Source organism: Taudactylus pleione, unplaced genomic scaffold (genome assembly GCF_031769625.1).
Source record: "Taudactylus pleione unplaced genomic scaffold, aTauple2 ptg000730l, whole genome shotgun sequence".
NCBI lineage: Eukaryota > Metazoa > Chordata > Amphibia > Anura > Myobatrachidae > Taudactylus > Taudactylus pleione.
In genome coordinates this window covers 152470-176128 of record NW_028285132.1, presented here as the reverse complement: position 1 = coordinate 176128, position 23659 = coordinate 152470, and the positions used below count along the sequence as shown (strand labels likewise).

The window sequence follows — 23659 nt, the reverse complement described above, 5'->3', positions numbered from 1 at the left end:
GAAAGGCCGCGGGAGCGAGTTACACTGACCCAACATCGGAACAACACTATTGTGAGGAAACATCGGAACCTCACCACCTTTGGATAAACCATTAACCACTAAAAACAAACCAATCAACTCCCATCATTACCATATAGCTGACCATAGTGTTAGAGCCACTCAGCTATATTTGGTGAGGTAAAGCCTTTAGGTCCATTCATGGCTCATTTGGTTTCCATCACGTTTTTTTTTTTTTTTTCTAAACCTTTTTTTATTGGTATCCAAAATACAATACAAAGAAAAAAAAAAACATGGAGAATAGTCAACATAATGGGTAATATACATTAAAAAAAAAGAATATTTTTTTTACTAGAAACAGAGCGTAGTATAAACAAAATACACCAGTATATAATTAAAGTAATAACAATCATTGCAAATCATACAATATGGAGTATTAGTGGCGTATGATGAAAATCGAAAGAAGGTTTAGTATTATCCTCTATCTCACACTCCATAGCAACCATAAAAATAAGGTCCAAATACCAATATTTCAACATTAAAAAAAGAGGGACAAATAAAAATAAGGGAAAAATTGAGAGAGAAAGAAATTGAAGAAACTTTATATTGTTACTTTACTATAGATACAAATGGCATAGAAAGCGATTATCATTTGGTTGTTAAGAAATATTCCATAGACAAAAAACTTACGGTTTCACATGTCCCATTAAACTTCAAAAAGCAATAAAATTACGATCATTAAGGCTGACGCCTTAATGGACGTGTTCCTTGCATAATACAGATATGGTATGCCATCACACCCTGTGGTTAACTAGAGATTCAGCACTCTCTTCCCTGGCCCTTCCCCATGAGGTCATGGCCTTTTTTCAGGTGCACTATCTAATGTCTATTTATAAAATGGTGGAGGGAGGGCACCAATGCTCTCTCTGGCAAAGGGTACCAAAAAGTTTAGTTACGGCTCTGGTGTATTCCAATGAGCACACAATTCTGTGAATTAGCAGCTCCACCATTTTGTGAAAAACAGCAATCTCATTCTGTGAGAGTGCTGAATCTGCCATTAACCACAGGGTGTGTTATAACGTAATTAGCCCTTTGTACAATCCTTCCTATACCTTCTAAACCTTTATACGCTCCTGCCTATACCTTCTAAAATTGTCGCTATTTGCGTACGCATACAGTAAATAAATGCCTTCAGACTTTGAAATGTGTTTCCAACGCACAAAGGATATTATTCAACATAAAAACAGTAGGATACACGCTGTGATCTAAAGACAATTTAGGGCAAAGAAATTATACAGACCCAAGGTACAGCTATACATACGCACGCGCTCTGAGACCAGTTACCGGCATCAACAAGAAACCTCCGTCAACAGCATCAGCATGAAGACTCCAGATTGGAGTCTGTACGCACATTTATACCCTTACAGGGATAAGCAATACAATAAGCAAGTTTGGCATGATTCCATTGCTTCTCCGTCACGGTGCTTCTGTTACAGGACATTTAACAGGTCGATTCAAATGGACACAGGTCAGCCTCCGACAGCCTTTTGTCTCCTTTTTCCTGCTGCATGCAAATCTAAGCTGCTAACATTACAAAGTACATTTTAGTGCTTTAACTCTCTACAGTCCATAAGTTGAGAACGCATGTTGCGATCTTCTCCCCAATGACACCGGATAGCTGTTGAGACAGAGTAGATCAGTACAACACCAAACATGGCTTATCATTTACTAAACCTTAGATATCAAATAGTCTTTATTTCACAACATTAGTAATAAATGAATAAACCTTGAATATTTCACTTTGAAGCTATGGAACCTTTTATGTGAGTGTGCAGTGTGTAAGTATGAGGGGTTTGGGAAAAGACGCTAGTTAGATTTATGTAGTGAGGACTTTATACTTGGGGCAGATGTGTACGCATGAAGCTAATTAAAGGAACGATCATAATTTGTAGGGGCATAAATATCACATAAAGTGTAAAGGACACCAGAAAGCGTAATCTGAGGAATAACAAATCGGGCATTTAGGTCAGATATCTGCTTTTCAACTACAAATGGGAGCCCTTTCCGTATAAGAATAGCAACTCCACGCGCTTTAGAGGTAAACGATGAAAAAGCTACAACCCGTTGTCGCAACACAGATAATTTCACATGTTCCGAATCTGTCAGGTGTGTTTCCTGTAAAAATGATATATCGGCTTTTTTCAAATTGAGATATGAAGTTATTTTGTGACATTTCACAGGGGAATTAGGGCCTGATTTAGACCCGCTTACGAGCGCATAGCATAGCGCTCGCAAGCGGGTCGATGGTGGCCCAGTTCACACGTGCGGTGCGCAAGCCCCGTAGCGAGTGAGAACTTCACTCGCTCCGGGGCTCGCAACAAAATGGGGCAGCTGTCGATGTTGATCGACAGCTCGCCCCATTTTGTGGGCAGGTAGGGGCTTGCCCCTACCCACGGGTAGGGATTCGCCCCATTTTGTAGGCGGGTAGTGGACTTCCTGCTCTATTACAGCAGGAAGTCCACTCGGCATTGAGAGTGCTGAGACCCTACCTTAGGGTCTCCTCGCAATGCCGATGGTCGTGATAATTGCAACCATCTCCAGCCCCGCTCTCACAAGCTGTGGGTGGGCACCCACAGCTTAGCGAGCGGGCAGGAGAAAAAAATAAATAAAAATCCCGCCCTGATTCAGAGCGAGCGCTTGCAAACAGCGAGCGCCTCTGAATCAGGCCCTTTATGCCTTGGACATTCCAAGAACACACTCTAATATTATTCAATATTTAGGGAGTTTAGAGAAAATAGCGCAGACATCCCACCCAAAAAAGCACACCATCGCATTGCTATAGAACAAAAAAACATCGATTTTATTAGTTGGAACATCTCCCCAATCTTGGAAAAAAAGAGGAAATCAGAAGAAAAAAAAAGGAAAAGAAGGAACCAGAGAAAAAAAAAAGGAAAAAATGTAAATAAAACAGAAATAATTCACGGTATGAATACAGTTAGAGACATACGAGAACAAGGAAGAGCCGCGCCCCCCGTAATAATGTTGATAAAAATATATAGAGCAGTGGTGTCAAACTCGGGCCCTTCAGCTGCAATGGAACTACACATCCCAGCATGCACTGTCAGAGTTTTGCTATTAGGACTTGCTAAAATTGTGGCAGGGCATGCTGGGATATATAGTCCCACAGCAGCTGGAGGGCCCGAGTTTGACACCACTGATATAGAGTATCAGAAAGAAATCTATACATAGGCATATCAATATCAGATGTTCAAATAATAATATGCCGGAATATTTCTAACATGAAAAGCACAAAAGTCTAAAGAGAAAAATCGGTTAGAATTAAACCAATTTTAAATATGCTGCAAAGTTCCAACAATGATATCCCAGGGCAGCAACATAAAAGTGCAATAATATAGAAACACCATCATCGGAAAACACACAACAGAATCAAAGTATTAATTGTATTAGAGCAAAGCAGTATCTGAGAGTCCAGTACAAGAATCTGACAATAAGCAGAAAATGATATTTAGCAGGTATATCAAAGAAATCTTATCAGTCAGGATTAGCCATGCGCTCTTCCTCCTCCTCTTCCATGTATGCTCGGGCATCGGCGGGCACAGTAAAGTCTTTAAAATCTTTACCTTGCAAGATTCTGAGCTTAGCGAGATAAAGAAGAGCGAATTTCCTCTGTGTCTGGACAAGCTTTGAGCAGATAGGGTTCATCTCCTTGCAGGCCCAAGTGACTTCGGCCGATTAGTCTAGAAAAATGAGCAGGCGATGGTTATTCCACATGATCCTGTCCATCTTACGAGCAGCAGACCATAAAGTCATTTTATGAGCAGAGGGCCTGATTCAGAGCTGAACGCTCTGACCAGAGTGCTCGCTCTGAATCAGGGCCCTCCTCCATGAAAATGGAGCGGCCTCCTGGCCGCTCTCATAGCTGTGGGTGACCACCCACAGCATATGCGAGCGGCCAAAAAGATGGTCACGATGGTCTTGACCATCGGACTTGCGACGGAGACCCTGCGGTAGGGTCTCCCTGCCACAAGCCCTGGAGTGATTTTGGCTCTATCAGAGCCAAAATCACTCCCACTGACATCACTAGTGATGTCAGTGGGGCCGGCTTCAGACGGTAGGCGTTCCCATGGGAATGCCTCCGTCTGGCAGGCACGCCTCCGGCATGCCCGCCAAAGGGGGCATGCTGTCAATCAACATTGACAGCACGCCCCCTTTGGTGCGAGACCCGGACGATGGAAAGCCCGTCGCTCGTCGGGCCTCACGCATGCGCACGACGGAGCACCCTCCGTCGTGCGCATGCGCAGTGGGGAACATCGACCTGCTTGCGAGCATCCTGCCGCTCGCGAGCGGGTCTGAATGACCCCCAGAGTACAAGCAACAAAGTATCATTGTGCGTGGGCGTGAGGAATCGGTGAAAGATCCTAAACTGTGCGCCCTTTCAACAGTAAAGTCAGGTATAACATCAGCAACTCCCAAAATCTGTGGTAGATCAGAGGGTAGGAATTTGATGAGGTCAGGGCCCCTCAGACTTTCTGGAAGGCCTACCTTATGCAAATTATTCTGGCGGGAATGATTTTCCAAGTCATCTACTTTGTCGATCAGCTGGTAGCTGGATTTTTGCAGGGACACTGCCTGTTGTTTCAATTCGAAGATATCTTGTTCATGCTCACTAATCTTCTGTTCGTTAGATACCGGTGGAATCAAGTTGGGATTTTACCTCTTTCAGAGCTGCCGCAGACGTAGCAGACTGCTGTTGCATGATTGGGGCCATTGTATCCTTAATCGCTCTGACCATGTCTTCATAGACTAATGGAAATGCAGGGGGAGCATCTGCTTGGGGCAGGGTGGAGAGTGGTAAGTTGGTGGTACTCATAGAGGACGTCTGAGAAGGCTGAGAGGACATCACGACTAGCGATGAAGGCTCTGCAAGGATAGCAATATCTCCACGTTTACCCGATTTGTTTCTGAGGGTTTTTCCTGGGGTAGGAACCATTACGAATTTCTCCATGTCCCGTATTGATAATATTGATAATTAGGAATGTACTATATAGATTATGAGCACCACTAGTAGCAGATGAGGTGTAATAAAGCAAAACAGAAGTAGGTCCAATAAATAGGCAAGATATAGATGAGGATGGATACCCTTGTGCACAGAGTATGTGTTTGTGTAACTAAGGTAAGTGCTGCTGCCATGAGTGGGGATACTAGAAAATTGGTTTGTGTAGCGCTCAGACATATTGCTAAGTGGTATTGTTATAAATGATTGGGTGATGTGTAAAAGAAGAATGGACCCAAAATGTTGTAAGATACAGTAATAGTTTACTGGTCTCAATAGACAGCAGCAGTACACAGAATATTGGTTATGTACAGAGAGATGTAGCAATCATAGATGTGGGTTGGTTGGTATGAACAAATATTATAATGTGCACAATGACACAAGTGGGGCTATCTCGGACATGCAGGATGCAGCAAATCAAAAGTCAATGTGGCATGTCCAGTAACAATGGTAGTGTGGTAAAGTGGAAGGTGGTAGTGGGCATTATCAGCACCCAGGATGGTCTATTCCGGTATTCAGAGAGTCCAATACGTGGTTAAGCAGAGTGTAATTTCCACCTAGTGTTGCAGTCTTTTTAGAGTTAGGGGCAGCGTCCCGCTTACCTGTCTGGTCGTCCTGGTTATGCGTGGTCAGTGCCTGGATACTTGTGTATGTGTAGCAGAGAGACGTGGGCACGGGTGGCCTTGTGTGGTAACCGTGTTATGTTGATCTTGCACAATGGGGACCTTCAGGAGATGCTTCCTCCGGCAGTTGAAATGTAGCCTGACCGTGGTGTATCCATCCTTCTTGTCTGTAACATCCAGGTACGTTCCTGGCACGGTGTGATGAGGCATGATTCCCCAATCCTGGGGTTTTGCGGGTTGATTCCTGCTGGGTGGTGCTCTGCGTTGATATCGGCTCAGACCGGTCGGTAGCACGGCCCGCTGTGGGTGTGGGTGTTCACGCTAGCTGTGGTATAGTGTAGTGTTTGGTATAGAAGATGTGGATGCAACTCCAACGCGTTTCTGCCCAGTGCGGGCCTTCCTCAGGGAGTATGAGTGCATACTGGACATTGTCACATTGACTTGTTTTGCTGCATCCTGCATGTTAGAGATAGCCCCACTTGTGTCATTGTGCACATTACAATATTTGTTCATACCAACCAACCCACCAGGGACGGTTCTAGGGTTTGGCTAACTGGGCCGTCGTCCGGAGCACCGACCCCTGGAGGGCGGCACTGAGTCACCATATAAAAAAAAAAGGTCTTTGTCTTTGTTTATTGGCGGGCAGTGCTGAGCCCTGAGCACTCAGCTCAGATGCTGCCCGGCTGTGCGCGGCACCTTGGTGTGACGTCAGAGGTCACGCAGCATTGCGCAGTGCAGCACAATGCAGCCTGTCTTCCTTCAGCCATGCCCGCAGCAATCTTAAGTGGAGGAGGATTGCTGTGGGGGTTAGTGTGGTGTCAGGCAGCCAGCCCGGCCCCTGTGAAAATAAAAGCCTCTGACACAAAAATAAAAGTGCCAGGGCCAAACTATTCAGGAGGAGGGAAGGAGCCCTGCTGCACACCCACCCCAGGAAAGGAGCCCTGCTGCACCCCCACCCCAGGAAAGGAGCCCTGCTGCACCCCCACCCCAGGAAAGGAGTCCTGCTGCACTGCCCCAGGAAAGGAGCCCTGCTGCACCCCCACCCCAGGAAAGGAGCCCTGCTGCACCCCCACCCCAGAAAAGGAGCCCTGCTGCACCCCCACCCCAGGAAAGGAGCCCTGCTGCACCCCCACCCCAGGAAAGGAGCCCTGCTGCTGCATCACCACCCCAGGAAAGGAGCCCTGCTGCTGCATCACCCCCCCAGGAAAGGAGCCCTGCTGCTGCATCACCAGGAAGCCTGTACCCCCACACAGTGCCTGCTGGAGCACCCCATGCTGCCTGGCTGCTGATTTGGAGGAGACTGGAGAGTTATACATGCGTTACTGGCCTAGGTGAGTCTCCTCTCTGAGGATGATGTACATTATATTTGCAAATTCATCATACGCCTGCTGTGCTGTGATATGGTGAAAAGGGCGGGCTGGGGACCTTTGCTGAAAGTAATTTATTCCTGTCGGAGGCTGGGGACAGGGTTGGCCATATATGTCAATATACTTCTGCTGCTGACTGTTGGGGCCCGGCCAGGGGCCATGAAAGATTTATTTTTTCCTGTGGGCCTGTGCTGGGCCATGAATAATGTTTATTTTATAGTACCTGTGGTGTTGGGGGCCTCTGGCTGAGCCCTAACACTACAAAAATAAAAGTACATTCATGGCCCAGCAAAAGCTCAAAAGAAAAAAATATTTTACTTGACCAACTCAATGCCGGGGATCCCATGATTGAAAAAATGGCCCAGGATTGGCCTCCCTGTGGCGGCCATGACAGCAGGTCTTATCAGCTGCAGCTCATTATCCCCTACCCCACTGTGAAGGATACCACATTACACACGGGTCCTCGTACCCGTTACACCACATTACACACGGGTCCTCGAACCCGTTACACCACATTACACACGGGTCCTCGTACCCGTTACACCACATTACACACGGGTCCTCGTACCCGTTACACCACATTACACACGGGTCCTCGTACCCGTTACACCACATTACACACGGGTCCTCGTACCCACTACACACGGGTCCTCGTACCCGTTACACCACATTACACACGGGTCCTCGTCCCCATGACACCACATTACACCCGGGTCCTCGTCCCCATGACACCACATTACACACGGGTCCTCGTACCCATGACACCACATTACACACGGGTCCTCGCACCCATGACACCACATTACACACGGGTCCTCGCACCCATGACACCACATTATACACGGGTCCTCGCACCCATTACACCACATTATACACGGGTCCTCGTCCCCATGACACCACATTATACACGGGTCCTCGTCCCCATGACACCACATTATACACGGGTCCTCGTCCCCATGACACCACATTATACACGGGTCCTCGTCCCCATGACACCACATTATACACGGGTCCTCGTCCCCATGACACCACATTATACACGGGTCCTCGTCCCCATGACACCACATTATACACGGGTCCTCGTCCCCATGACACCACATTATACACGGGTCCTCGTCCCCATGACACCACATTATACACGGGTCCTCGTCCCCATGACACCACATTATACACAGGTCCTCGTCCCCATGACACCACATTATACACAGGTCCTCGTACCCATGACACCACATTATACACAGGTCCTCGTACCCATTACACCACATTATACACAGGTCCTTGTACCCATTACACCAAATCATGGACTTTACTTACATTTGTAGTTTTTTTTCCCATGAATTATATTTATTGATTACTGACCATTATATTATTATATATCACCCTCTCCCTCATTCCCCCCACACCCCGCCTTTTCCTTTATACACAAGTTATAACTAAACACAGCAGTGAGGCAGAATTTTCTACATCAGAGTCATTTTATTGCAAGATTACAAGAATATAGTTTCCTCCTGTAGTAACACTTGGAATGTTATTTATTGAATATTTAATACTACAGATTACTATAATATTGTGTGAATGCGGCATGAAAAGCAAATTATAAAATGAGCAGCTGCTGTATCCTGCAAACCTGGGGGCAGACACACAAGCAGCAGATAAGGTGGGTGGAGCTGGAAATCTGTAACTAAAAAGAGAATGGTAACAGCAGCACAGAGTAATTCAGCTCATATAACTCCATTACAGCTATGATCAGACAAGACTGACATGGATACAGCTAGGTAGTACAGAGTAATGATGTGAGGCTCCCGGCATACTGGTGCAGTGACGCTGTGCTGTGCACCTGTATATAGATAACAGATCATACATCCAATGCTCAGAGATGTGCAGTATCCTGGCATTTTCCATCAGGTGGGGTCTGTACATATTAGGAGCCATCCATGAGGAATAGCTGTCCTGGCTTTCTCTCTTTGGTATAATATGGTCCTTACATTAATGATGAGAGTAACATCCTGCACATAATAGTCCTGTAACGTCCAGTTACTCATACAGAGCAATTCCTGTTATTATTCATGGCTTGTGTACAATGTGTCATTTCTGTATTACTCATGTATTATAAGCTGCAGGATATGATACTCGCACAGTGCTGTCATTCCCTCCATGACACACATACAATAGAGATGACATATTATCTAATATATATGTACTAACAACATGCTGATATATACCATGATTGGAGGTAACAACAGGACAGGACAGTGCATCCATGCAGGTGCCCATCAGAGAGCAAATCCCCAACACCAGAGCGGTGTCACAGTGACAGGAGACAGGAAAGAGGGGCACACGTGTAAGACAAAACCTTTCTTGTTTGGGTATGAGAAATGAATACTAAGACAGTCACAGTATAAAGATACTAAGAGCAAAGTTAGGATAAAGCTAAAACACAAAATAAAAACTACATAACAAGAACCTGGGAATAGGAAGAGCTGGTGCAGCCCCAATATATACCTATAATCACCCCAATATATATACCTATAATCACCGGTACCTAAAGTGACAGAGTAATACAGCTTTATGTCAGTTTATATCCAGTTCTGAATGAGTCATAGTAAATGTCTGACTGACCAATACTGACCCGGCTTATGCCTGACGTTTGTTCTTCGGTGGCCCTGACCTCGGCTCATACCCTGGTCTATAGCTGACTGCCCAGTCCCTATCTCTGTTATTTTCTCCTGCCAGCTGTGGCCTAGTGTGACCAGCCCGTGAGACACAACTCACCCTCATGCAGAAACCTCTATACCTCCTTGTGACATCTCTGGTAACATCAGAGTTTCCACTAAATCCCGTCTTACAGCAAATCACTAGATCTTACACCTAGGCCATCACAGAACATGTGCACCACCGAGAGGACAACTGGAGTCTATTCCAGCTTTACTAACAATGTACAAAAACTTTCAGGTTAAAAAGTGTGGTAAATACTAACAAGCGCCACACGCAGCTGTGTTACCCCACATGGACGTCAGACAGGTCTGTGCAGCGTTCGTTTTTCTTACTTGTTACCAAACTCTTTATCTCATATATTTGTAGGTGTATAACAAAGCTTGTATGGTCCTTTCTGTGATTTCCTCACTACCAAATAATCTCCATCTCCTGACCCTGCACATTACTGGTGGTGCCACCACTGTGGGATGTGAGACAGTGCAGGACATACTGAGGAAAATCTGTACTGATCCTACTTATCCTGTGATGTCCCTGTATTATTCCCCCATTACTACGTACCCTGCTCACATCTGTATTCTGCTGTGGATATCGGGAGCTGGATGCACATTACTGGTGGTGTCACCACTGTGGGAGGGGAGACAGTGCAGGACATACTGAGGACAATCTGTACTGATCCTACTTATCCTGTGATGTCCCTGTATTATTCCCCCATTACTACGTACCCTGCTCACATCTGTATTCTGCTGGGGATATCGGGAGCTGGATGCACATTACTGGTGGTATCACCACTGTGGGAGGTGACAGTACAGGACATACTGAGGACAATCTGTACTGATCCTACTTATCCTGTGATGTCGATGTATTATTCCTCCATTACTACGTACCCTGCTCACATCTGTATTCTGCTGGGGATATCGGGAGCTGGATGCACATTACTGGTGGTGTCACCACTGTGGGAGGTGAGACAGTGCAGGACATACTGAGGACAATCTGTACTGCTCCTACTTATCCTGTGATGTCCCTGTATTATTCCCCCATTACTACGTACCCTGCTCACATCTGTATTCTGCTGGGGATATCGGGAGCTGGATGCACATTACTGGTGGTGTCACCACTGTGAGAGGTGACAGTGCAGGACATACTGAGGACAATCTGTACTGATCCTACTTATCCTGTGATGTCCCTGTATTATTCCCCCATTACTACGTACCCTGCTCACATCTGTATTCTGCTGGGGATATCGGGAGCTGGATGCACATTACTGGTGGTATCACCACTGTGGGAGGTGACAGTGCAGGACATACTGAGGACAATCTGTACTGATCCTACTTATCCTGTGATGTCCCTGTATTATTCCTCCATTACTACGTACCCTGCTCACATCTGTATTCTGCTGGGGATATCGGGAGCTGGATGCACATTACTGGTGGTGTCACCACTGTGGGAGGTGAGACAGTGCAGGACATACTGAGGACAATCTGTACTGATCCTACTTATCCTGTAATGGCCCTGCACTATTCCTCCATTACTACGTACCGTGCTCACATCTGTATTCTGCTGGGGATATCAGGAGCTGGATGCACATTACTGGTGGTGTCACCACTGTGGGAGGTGAGACAGTGCAGGACATACTGAGGACAATCTGTACTGATCCTACTTATCCTGTGATGTCCCTGTATTATTCCTCCATTACTACGTACCCTGCTCACATCTGTATTCTGCTGGGGATATCGGGAGCTGGATGCACATTACTGGTGGTGTCACCACTGTGAGAGGTGACAGTGCAGGACATACTGAGGACAATCTGTGCTGATCCTACTTATCCTGTGATGTCCCTGTATTATTTCTCCATTACTACGTACCCTGCTCACATCTGTATTCTGCTGGGGATATCGGGAGCTGGATGCACATTACTGGTGGTGTCACCCACTGTGGGAGGTGACAGTGCAGGACATACTGAGGACAATCTGTACTGATCCTACTTATCCTGTGATGTCCCTGTATTATTCCTCCACTACTACGTACCCTGCTCACATCTGTATTCTGCTGGGGATATCGGGAGCTGGATGCACATTACTGGTGGTGTCACCACTGTGGGAGGTGACAGTGCAGGACATACTGAGGACAATCTGTGCTGATCCTACTTATCCTGTGATGTCCCTGTATTATTTCTCCATTACTACGTGCCCTGCTCACATCTGTATTCTGCTGGGGATATCGGGAGCCTGATGCACATTACTGGTGGTGTCACCACTGTGGGAGGTGAGACAGTGCAGGACATACTGAGGACAATCTGTACTGATCCTACTTATCCTGTGATGGCCCTGCATTATTCCTCCATTACTACGTACCCTGCTCACATCTGTATTCTGCTGGGGATATCAGGAGCTGGATGCACATTACTGGTGGTGTCACCACTGTGGGAGGTGAGACAGTGCAGGACATACTGAGGACAATCTGTGCTGATCCTACTTATCCTGTGATGTCCCTGTATTATTCCCCCATTACTACGTACCCTGCTCACATCTGTATTCTGCTGGGGATATCGGGAGCTGGATGCACATTACTGGTGGTGTCACCACTGTGGGAGGTGACAGTGCAGGACATACTGAGGACAATCTGTACTGATCCTACTTATCCTGTGATGTCCCTGTATTATTCCCCCATTACTACGTACCCTGCTCACATCTGTATTCTGCTGTGGATATCGGGAGCTGGATGCACATTACTGGTGGTGTCACCCACTGTGGGAGGTGACAGTGCAGGACATACTGAGGACAATCTGTACTGATCCTACTTATCCTGTGATGTCCCTGTATTATTCCTCCATTACTACATACCCTGCTCACATCTGTATTCTGCTGGGGATATCGGGAGCTGGATGCACATTACTGGTGGTGTCACCACTGTGGGAGGTCACAGTGCAGGACATACTGAGGACAATCTGTACTGATCCTACTTATCCTGTGATGTCCCTGTATTATTCCTCCATTACTACGTACCCTGCTCACATCTGTATTCTGCTGGGGATATTGGGAGCTGGATGCACATTACTGGTGGTGTCACCACTGTGGGAGGTGAGACAGTGCAGGACATACTGAGGACAATCTGTACTGATCCTACTTATCCTGTGATGTCCCTGTATTATTCCTCCATTACTACGTACCCTGCTCACATATGTATTCTGCTGGGGATATCGGGAGCTGGATGCACATTACTGGTGGTGTCACCCACTGTGGGAGGTGACAGTGCAGGACATACTGAGGACAATCTGTACTGATCCTACTTATCCTGTGATGTCCCTGTATTATTCCTCCATTACTACATACCCTGCTCACATCTGTATTCTGCTGGGGATATCGGGAGCTGGATGCACATTACTGGTGGTGTCACCACTGTGGGAGGTCACAGTGCAGGACATACTGAGGACAATCTGTACTGATCCTACTTATCCTGTGATGTCCCTGTATTATTCCTCCATTACTACGTACCCTGCTCACATCTGTATTCTGCTGGGGATATCGGGAGCTGGATGCACATTACTGGTGGTGTCACCACTGTAGGAGGTGAGACAGTGCAGGACATACTGAGGACAATCTGTACTGATCCTACTTATCCTGTGATGTCCCTGTATTATTCCTCCATTACTACGTACCCTGCTCACATCTGTATTCTGCTGGGGATATCAGGAGCTGGATGCACATTACTGGTGGTGTCACCACTGTGGGAGGTGAGACAGTGCAGGACATACTGAGGACAATCTGTGCTGATCCTACTTATCCTGTGATGTCCCTGTATTATTCCTCCATTACTACATACCCTGCTCACATCTGTATTCTGCTGGGGATATCGGGAGCTGGATGCACATTACTGGTGGTGTCACCACTGTGGGAGGTCACAGTGCAGGACATACTGAGGACAATCTGTACTGATCCTACTTATCCTGTGATGTCCCTGTATTATTCCTCCATTACTACGTACCCTGCTCACATCTGTATTCTGCTGGGGATATCGGGAGCTGGATGCACATTACTGGTGGTGTCTCCACTGTGGGAGGTGAGACAGTGCAGGACATACTGAGGACAATCTGTACTGATCCTACTTATCCTGTGATGTCCCTGTATTATTCCTCCATTACTACGTACCCTGCTCACATCTGTATTCTGCTGGGGATATCAGGAGCTGGATGCACATTACTGGTGGTGTCACCACTGTGGGAGGTGAGACAGTGCAGGACATACTGAGGACAATCTGTGCTGATCCTACTTATCCTGTGATGTCCCTGTATTATTCCTCCATTACTACGTACCCTGCTCACATCTGTATTCTGCTGGGGATATCAGGAGCTGGATGCACATTACTGGTGGTGTCACCACTGTGGGAGGTGACAGTGCAGGACATACTGAGGACAATCTGTACTGATCCTACTTATCCTGTGATGTCCCTGTATTATTCCCCCATTACTACGTACCCTGCTCACATCTGTATTCTGCTGGGGATATCGGGAGCTGGATGCACATTACTGGTGGTGTCACCACTGTGGGAGGTGACAGTGCAGGACATACTGAGGACAATCTGTACTGATCCTACTTATCCTGTGATGTCCCTGTATTATTCCTCCATTACTACGTACCCTGCTCACATCTGTATTCTGCTGGGGATATCGGGAGCCTGATGCACATTACTGGTGGTGTCACCACTGTGGGAGGTGACAGTGCAGGACATACTGAGGACAATCTGTACTGATCCTACTTATCCTGTGATGTCCCTGTATTATTCCTCCATTACTACGTACCCTGATCACATCTGTATTCTGCTGGGGATATCGGGAGCTGGAAACACATTACTGGTGGTGTCACCACTGTGGGAGGTGACAGTGCAGGACATACTGAGGACAATCTGTAAATAGTCATGATGACAGATTAGTTATGTTCCCATATTACATCATGTGGTCTTGTTATTGCACAAATAGGCCAATAGTACTATAATAATCTAATACAGAGAGTTTTCCAAATTCCGCCATTACAGGCCATGGTTTAAGGATATCCATGCTTGAATCCATATGGTTAAATCAAACTGACTGAGGCACTAATTGAGTAACCTGTGCTCAAGCATGAAATTCCTTTAAGTCTGGCCTGTAATAGTGGAGTTTGGGAACCTCTGATCTGATAGAATAAGGAAAGTGAAAGCCATTACATGAGGAACCTGTTGGAGCCCTATGTTGGTGACATCCGTGTGGATATATAATCAAGTGTAATATATTAGTATATAGGGGCTGATTCACCAGAGGACACAATGACGATAGTTACACAGATAGAGCGAATGTTTGCCATCACACCTGCGTATAAGTCACACAGCGATCACACTGCGATTACAGAAGCAAAGAGGAATACATCACATAGTGAGTGGCAGGGTGACCGTTTGGGGGAGGTAATGGGGGTGGACAGAATTCTACAGGTGTGTCTGTCCGTGTGATCATCATGTCATGGGCGTGTTTGTCCGTGTGGTCGCCATGTCATGGGCGTGTATAAATTAGCCATAGAGATGGCAGCTGCAGCATGAGACCTCTCTGTGTGTCAGGAGAGCTGCAGTGTTTGTGGCTGGTCAGACCTGATGTAAATGTTGTGTGCCTGCTTGATGTGCGGCGATGGTACCGATGATTACACAGGAGGGTGACATTGGATAATAATGAGAATGCAGCAGTGGGCGTGGTTATGGCGGCTGTGCCTCGGCATTAGCATATATTATCACCTGCGATCTGTAAGAGACTGCAGCTGCATTTGCTTCCGCTGCTGAATCAGACCCATAGTGTGATAATGCAAATGTAATTTATTCTTCATCAAGCAGGGACAGCAATCTAGGCTAACATTGTATTTATGCTTGTTCTGATAATTCTCAATATTACAGTACTGTAAATACCGCTGCAATTTCTATATATTTCTAGACGCTCATACACATTGTTTTTCTCCTGTGTGACGTCGCTGATGTGTAACTAGATATGATTTCTGTGTAAAACATTTCCCACACTCAGGACATGAAAATGGTTTCTCACCTGTGTGACTTCTACGATGTACTACAAAATGTGATTTCTGTGTAAAACATTTCCCACACTCAGGACATGAATATGGTTTCTCACCTGTGTGACTTCTCTGATGTGTAACAAGAGTGAATTTCTTTGTGAAACATTTCCCACACTCAGGACATGGAAATGGCCTCTCACCTGTGTGACATCTCTGATGTATAACAAGATCTGATTTCTTTGTAAAACATTTCCCACACTCAGGACATGGAAATGGTTTCTCACCTGTGTGACTTTTCTGATGTGTAACAAAATGTGATTTGTCTGTAAAACATTTCCCGCACTCAGGACATGGAAATGGCCTCTCACCTGTGTGACGTCTCTGATGTATAACAAGATCTGATTTCTCTTTAAAGCATTTCCCACACTCAGGACATGAAAATGGTTTCTCACCTGTGTGACGTCTCTGATGTGAAACAAGAACTGATTTGTGTGTAAAACATTTCCCACATTCAGAACATGAAAATGGTTTCTCACCTGTGTGAATTCTCTGATGTATAACAAGAACTGATTTGTGTGTAAAACATATCCCACATTCAGAACATGAAAATGGTGTCTCACCTGTGTGACTTCTCTGATGTTTAACAAGAACTGATTTGTGTGTAAAACATTTTCCACATTCAGAACATGAAAATGGGTTCTCACCTGTGTGACTTCGCTGATGTGTAACAAGTTCTGATTTCTGTGTAAAACATTTCCCACACTCAGAACATGGAAATGGCCTCTCACCTGTATGACTTCTCTCATGTACAGCAAGTGCTCCCTGCTGTTTAAAACATTTTCCACACTCAGAACATGCATATGGTCTCTCACCTGTGTGACGTCTCTGATGTATAACAAGAGATGATTTCTGTGTAAAACATTTCCCACACTCAGAACATGGAAATGGCCTCTCACCTGTGTGACTTCTCTGATGTACATCAAGTGCTCCCTGCTCTAGAAAACATTTCCCACACTCAGAACATGAATATGGTCTCTCACCTGTGTGAATCTTTGTATGTCTACTAAGATAACTTTTCAGAGTAAAACATTTCCCACACTCAGAACATAGAAAAGGCCTCTCAGCTGCGTGAACTTTCTTCTGATGTATAGAAAGACTGATCTGCTTGGTAAAACTTTTCCCACAATCAGAACATGAGAATGGATTATCACCTGTGTGATCTGAGCTGTGTGTAACACTAATGGGATTATCAGGAGAACATTCCTCATGGTTAGAGGGATCAGAGGATAGATAAGCACTGTGAGATGCTGGATGTATACTGGGGATAATGGGTTTTTCTCCTGGAGAGTCCTGTGAGAAGTTATTGTCTAGGTCACAATCTGTAGATAATATGAGACGTCTCCTCAAATTATTCCTGCTGCTGTGTCCATCTGCTGGGAACAGAATAATTATATGGGAATTACCATCACTGCAGAGCTATACCATACTGTGTAACTATAAGACGTGCCCGGCTGTACCCCAACATCTCCATACTGTGTAACTATAAGACGTGCCCGGCTGTACCCCAACATCTCCATACTGTGTAACTATAAGACGTGCCCGGCTGTACCCCAACATCTCCATACTGTGTAACTATAAGACGTGCCCGGCTGTACCCCAACATCTCCATACTGTGTAACTATAAGACGTGCCCGGCTGTACCCCTACATCTCATACTGTGTAACTATAAGACGTGCCCGGCTGTACCCCAACATCTCCATACTGTGTAACTATAAGACGTGCCAGGCTATACCCCAACATGTCGATACTGTGTAACTATAATAAGACGTGCCCAGCTGTACCCCAACATCTCCATACTGTGTAACTATAAGACTTGCCCGGCTGTACCCCAACATCTCCATACTGTGTAACTATAATAAGACGTGCCCGGCTGTACCCAACATCTCATACTGTGTAACTATAATAAGACGTGCCCGGCTGTACCCCAACATCTCCATACTGTGTAACTATAAGACTTGCCCGGCTGTACCCCAACATCTCCATACTGTGTAACTATAATAAGACGTGCCCGGCTGTACCCAACATCTCATACTGTGTAACTATAATAAGACGTGCCCGGCTGTACCCCAACATCTCCATACTGTGTAACTATAATAAGACGTGCCTGACTGTACCCCAACATCTCCATACTGTGTAACTATAAGACGTGCCCGGCTGTACCCCAACATCTCCATACTGTGTAACTATAATAAGACATGTCCGGCTGTACACCAACATCTCCATACTGTGTAACTATAATAAGACGTGCTTGACTGTACCCCAACATCTCCATACTGTGTAACTATAATAAGACGTGCTTGACTGTACCCCAACATCTCCATACTGTGTAACTATAATACGTGCCCGGCTGTACTCCTACATCTCCATACTGTGTAACTATAATAAGACGTGCCCGGCTGTACCCCAACATCTCCATACTGTGTAACTATAAGACGTGCCCGGCTGTACCCCAACATCTCCTACTGTGTAACTATAAGACGTGCCCGGCTATACCCCAACATCTCCATACTGTGTAACTATAATAAGACGTGCCCGGCTGTACCCCAACATCTCCATACTGTGTAACTATAAGACGTGCCCGGCTGTACCCCAACATCTCCATACTGTGTAACTATAATAAGACGTGCCCGGCTGTACACCAACATCTCCATACTGTGTAACTATAATAAGACGTGCCCGGCTATACCCCAACATCTCCATACTGTGTAACTATAATAAGACGTGCCCGGCTGTACCCCAACATCTCCATACTGTGTAACTATAATAAGACGTGCCCGGCTGTACCCCAACATCTCCATACTGTGTAACTATAAATAAGACGTGCCCAGCTGTACCCCAACATCTCCATACTGTGTAACTATAAGACGTGCCCGGCTGTACACCAACATCTCCATACTGTGTAACTATAATAAGACGTGCCCGGCTATACCCCAACATCTCCATAGTGTGTAACTATAATAAGATGTGCCCGGCTGTACCCTAACATCTCCATACTGTGTAACTGTAATAAGACGTGCCCGGCTGTACCCAAACATCTCCATACTGTGTAACTATAATAAGACGTGCCCGGCTGTACCTCAACATCTCCATACTGTGTAACTATAATAAGACGTGCCCGGCTGTACCCCAATATCTCCATACTGTGTAACTATAATAAGACGTGCCCGGCTGTACCCAAACATCTCCATACTGTGTAACTATAATAAGATGTGCCCGGTTGTACCCCAACATCTCATACTGTGTAACTATAATAAGACGTGCCCGGCTGTACCCCAACATCTCCATTCTGTGTAACTATAATAAGATGTGCCCGGCTGTACACCCAACATCTCCATACTGTGTAACTATAATAAGACGTGCCCGGCTGTACCCCCAAAATCCCCATACTGTGTAACTATAACACATGCATGCTCTATACATTATATCACACACAGGACATACTAGCTGCACCCTGCTGTGTCCTCACACTCTCCTGATCTCCATCTCAGTATGTGTAACAGAGTGCAGGCATGGTCTATACATTATATCACACACAGGTCATACTAGCTGTATCCTGCTGTGTCCTCACACTCTCCATATCTCCATCTCAGTATGTGTAACAGAGTGCAGGCATGGTCTATACATTATATCACACACAGGACATACTAGCTGTATCCTGCTGTGTCCTCACACTCTCCATATCTCCATCTCAGTATGTGTAACAGAGTGCAGGCATGGTCTATACATTATATCACACACAGGACATACTAGCTGCACCCTGCTGTGTCCTCACACTCTCCGTATCTCCATCTCAGTATGTGTAACAGAGTGCAGGCATGGTCTATACATTATATCACACACAGGTCATACTAGCTGCACCCTGCTGTGTCCTCACACTCTCCGTATCTCCATCTCAGTATGTGTAACAGAGTGCAGGCATGGTCTATACATTATATCACACACAGCACATACTAGCTGTATCCTGCTGTGTCCTCACACTCTCCATATCTCCATCTCAGTATGTGTAACAGAGTGCAGGCATGGTCTATACATTATATCACACAAAGGACATACTAGCTGCACCCTGCTGTGTCCTCACACTCTCCGTATCTCCATGTCAGTATGTGTAACAGAGTGCAGGCATGGTCTATACATTATATCACACACAGGTCATACTAGCTGCATCCTGCTGTGTCCTCACACTCTCCATATCTCCATCTCAGTATGTGTAACAGAGAGCAGGCATGGTCTATACATTATATCACACACAGGACATACTAGCTGTATCCTGCTGTGTCCTCACACTCTCCATATCTCCATCTCAGTATGTGTAACAGAGTGCAGGCATGGTCTATACATTATATCACACACAGGACATACTAGCTGTATCCTGCTGTGTCCTCACACTCTCCATATCTCCATCTCAGTATGTGTAACAGAGTGCAGGCATGGTCTATACATTATATCACACACAGGTCATACGAGCTGCACCCTGCTGTGTCCTCACACTCTCCATATCTCCATCTCAGTATGTGTAACAGAATGCAGGCATGGTCTATACATTATATCACACACAGGACATACTAGCTGTATCCTGCTGTGTCCTCACACTCTCCTGATCTCCATCTCAGTATGTGTAACAGAGTGCAGGCATGGTCTATACATTATATCACACACAGGTCATACTAGCTGCACCCTGCTGTGTCCTCACACTCTCCGTATCTCCATCTCAGTATGTGTAACAGAGTGCAGGCATGGTCTATACATTATATCACACACAGGACATACTAGCTGCACCCTGCTGTGTCCTCACACTCTCCATATCTCCATCTCAGTATGTGTAACAGAGTGCAGGCATGGTCTATACATTATATCACACACAGGACATACTAGCTGTATCCTGCTGTATCCTCACACTCTCCATATCTCCATCTCAGTATGTGTAACAGAGTGCAGGCATGGTCTATACATTATATCACACACAGGACATACTAGCTGTATCCTGCTGTGTCCTCACACTCTCCATATCTCCATATCAGTATGTGTAACAGAGTGCAGGCATGGTCTATACATTATATCACACACAGGACATACTAGCTGTATCCTGCTGTGTCCTCACACTCTCTATATCTCCATCTCAGTATGTGTAACAGAGTGCAGGCATGGTCTATACATTATATCACACACAGGACATACTAGCTGTATCCTGCTGTGTCCTCACACTCTCCATATCACCATCTCAGTATGTGTAACAGAGTGCAGGCATGGTCTATACATTATATCACACACAGGTCATACTAGCTGCACCCTGCTGTGTCCTCACACTCTCCATATCACCATCTCAGTATGTGTAACAGAGTGCAGGCATGGTCTATACATTATATCACACACAGGACATACTAGCTGTATCCTGCTGTGTCCTCACACTCTCCATATCTCCATCTCAGTATGTGTAACAGAGTGCAGGCATGGTCTATACATTATATCACACACAGGTCATACTAGCTGCACCCTGCTGTGTCCTCACACTCTCCATATCTCCATCTCAGTATGTGTAACAGAGTGCAGGCATGGTCTATACATTATATCACACACAGGACATACTAGCTGCATCCTGCTGTGTCCTCACACTCTCCATATCTCCATCTCAGTATGTGTAACAGAGTGCAGGCATGGTCTATACATTATATCACACACAGGTCATACTAGCTGTATCCTGCTGTGTCCTCACACTCTCCATATCTCTATCTCAGTAAATGTAAAATAACCAGTTTGTATCTCTCTAGGAATTAATATCTTCACTGGAGGTTAGATACGCTCTAACCTCTAAGGGGATCTACTGGAACATGCAAAAGAACCAGCTGGACTCAAATGAATCAGCAAAAACACAATGGAACAGAAAAATCCACATTTTAAACAATCGGGATCCACCATTACCCTTGCTGTGGACCTCCAGGCAGAAAATGTAATACTTTCCTAAAAGATAATTATACAGGTCTGGTTCATATCTCTGGTAAAACAGAATGAAACCAGTACAAGAAATCACATTCAAAGATGTTATTACCATCAGTGATCATTGATAATGTCAGGCAGTAGTGGTCAGGAAGGATCATGGGTAATATCCCATTGAAGGGCATGGGGAGGACCATCAACAAAGGTCATTTTTGAAGTGGACAGTAAAGAACATGAGTAGCTGGTAGAAGACAAAGATATGATGAGTGTGGGGAGGAGACTGGTCAGATCTCTGGGCTGGTAACACAGTGACATGATGTGAGGAGGAGAGCAGGAGTATAATAGGGGCTGATGGCTCCTGATGTATGAGATACACCAGAGAGTGTGGGGAGGAGACTGGTCAGATCTCTGGGCTGGTAACACACAGTGACATGATGTGAGGGGGAAAGCAGGAGTATAATAGGGGATGATGGCTCCTGATGTATGAGATACACCAGAGAGTGTGGGGAGGAGACTGGTCAGATCTCTGGGCTGGTAACACACAGTGACATGATGTGAGGGGGGAGCAGGAGTATAATAGGGGCTGGTGGCTCCTGATGTATGAGATACACCAGAGAGTGTGGGGAGGAGACTGGTCAGATCTCTGGGCTGGTAACACACAGTGACATGATGTGAGGGGGAGAGCAGGAGTATAATAGAGGCTGATGGCTCCTGATGTATGAGATACACCAGAGAGTGTGGGGAGGAGACTGGTCAGCTCTCTGGGCTGGTAACACACAGTGACATGATGTGAGGGGGAAAGCAGGAGTATAATAATAGCAAATGGCTCCTGAATCCCCCACTGTGCATATACATTTTATTCATTAGTTTGTACTGACAGAGGAGGGTGTAGGATAAGAGATTGCTGTAGTGACTGAACAGAGTATGTGACTCTTTTCTGCAATAAGTGTTTATTACTCACCTGTGCTGATATCTGTAGGGATTTCCTCCTCTTTACACTTCTGATCACCCCTCACATACGTCTCTTCTTCTCCCTCTATATCTTCTGCCTTTATATCAATCACATACGTCTCTTCTACCTCTATAACTTCTACCTTTATATCATTCACATACGTCTCTTCTTCTCCCTCTGTATCTTCTGTCTTCATATCAGTCACATACGTCTCTTTTTCTCCCTCTGTATCTTCTGCCTTCATATCAGTCACATACGTCTCTTCTCCCTTCATATCAGTCACATACGTCTCTTCTTCTCCCTCTGTATCTTCTGCCTTCATATCAGTCACATATGTCTCTTCTCCCTCTGTATCGTCTGCCTTTATATCAGTCACATACGTCTCTTCTTCTCCCACTGTATCTTCTGCCTTTATATCAGTCACATATGTCTCTTCTTCTCCCACTGTATCTTCTGCCTTTATATCAGTCACATATGTCTCTTCTTCTCCCTCTATATCTTCTGTCTTCATATCAACAAGATCTTCACTCTGAATGACACATAAAATAATCAAGTCTAATTTAATTGAGAATAAACAGTAAAATAATCAGTGTATAATACACACACAGATTCTCTATAGATCATATAGTCACAGTCACTTTGGTATACTGGTATCTACCTGATGCTCCTGTGGGGTCCTGCGACTCTCCTCTGTACAATCCTGTGAATAAAGATGATGGGGACATCTCTCTGTGGTATTTCTATTACTGGGTCCATCTATAGGAAACACAGTGACTGAGTACATTGTATATATGTGCTTATCAGGTAATGTGTGTATATAGGGCTCCCAAACCTGCTCTACCCTGTACAATAAATGACAGTCTCCTCTTACCCAGTGATGTGAGGTGCAGGTGATTCTCCATCATCGTGTCCTTGTACAG

The 23659-nt window shown here is 45.5% G+C and overlaps 1 protein-coding gene across 1 annotated transcript in view; it reads right to left on the bottom strand.

Annotated features, from left to right (window-relative positions):
- Positions 1 to 23659, bottom strand: part of LOC148477268 (uncharacterized) — a 145834-nt gene extending 122175 nt beyond the window's left edge. Inside the window, exons 1-4 of the mRNA XM_088456966.1 lie at positions 23611 to 23659; positions 23398 to 23495; positions 22749 to 23268; positions 15754 to 17229 (exon numbers count right to left, since the gene is read on the bottom strand). Of these exons, the coding sequence (XP_088313092.1) occupies positions 15754 to 17229; positions 22749 to 23268; positions 23398 to 23495; positions 23611 to 23644 (2128 nt within the window). The 5' untranslated portion in view covers positions 23645 to 23659. The remainder of the gene's footprint in view (positions 1 to 15753; positions 17230 to 22748; positions 23269 to 23397; positions 23496 to 23610) is intronic.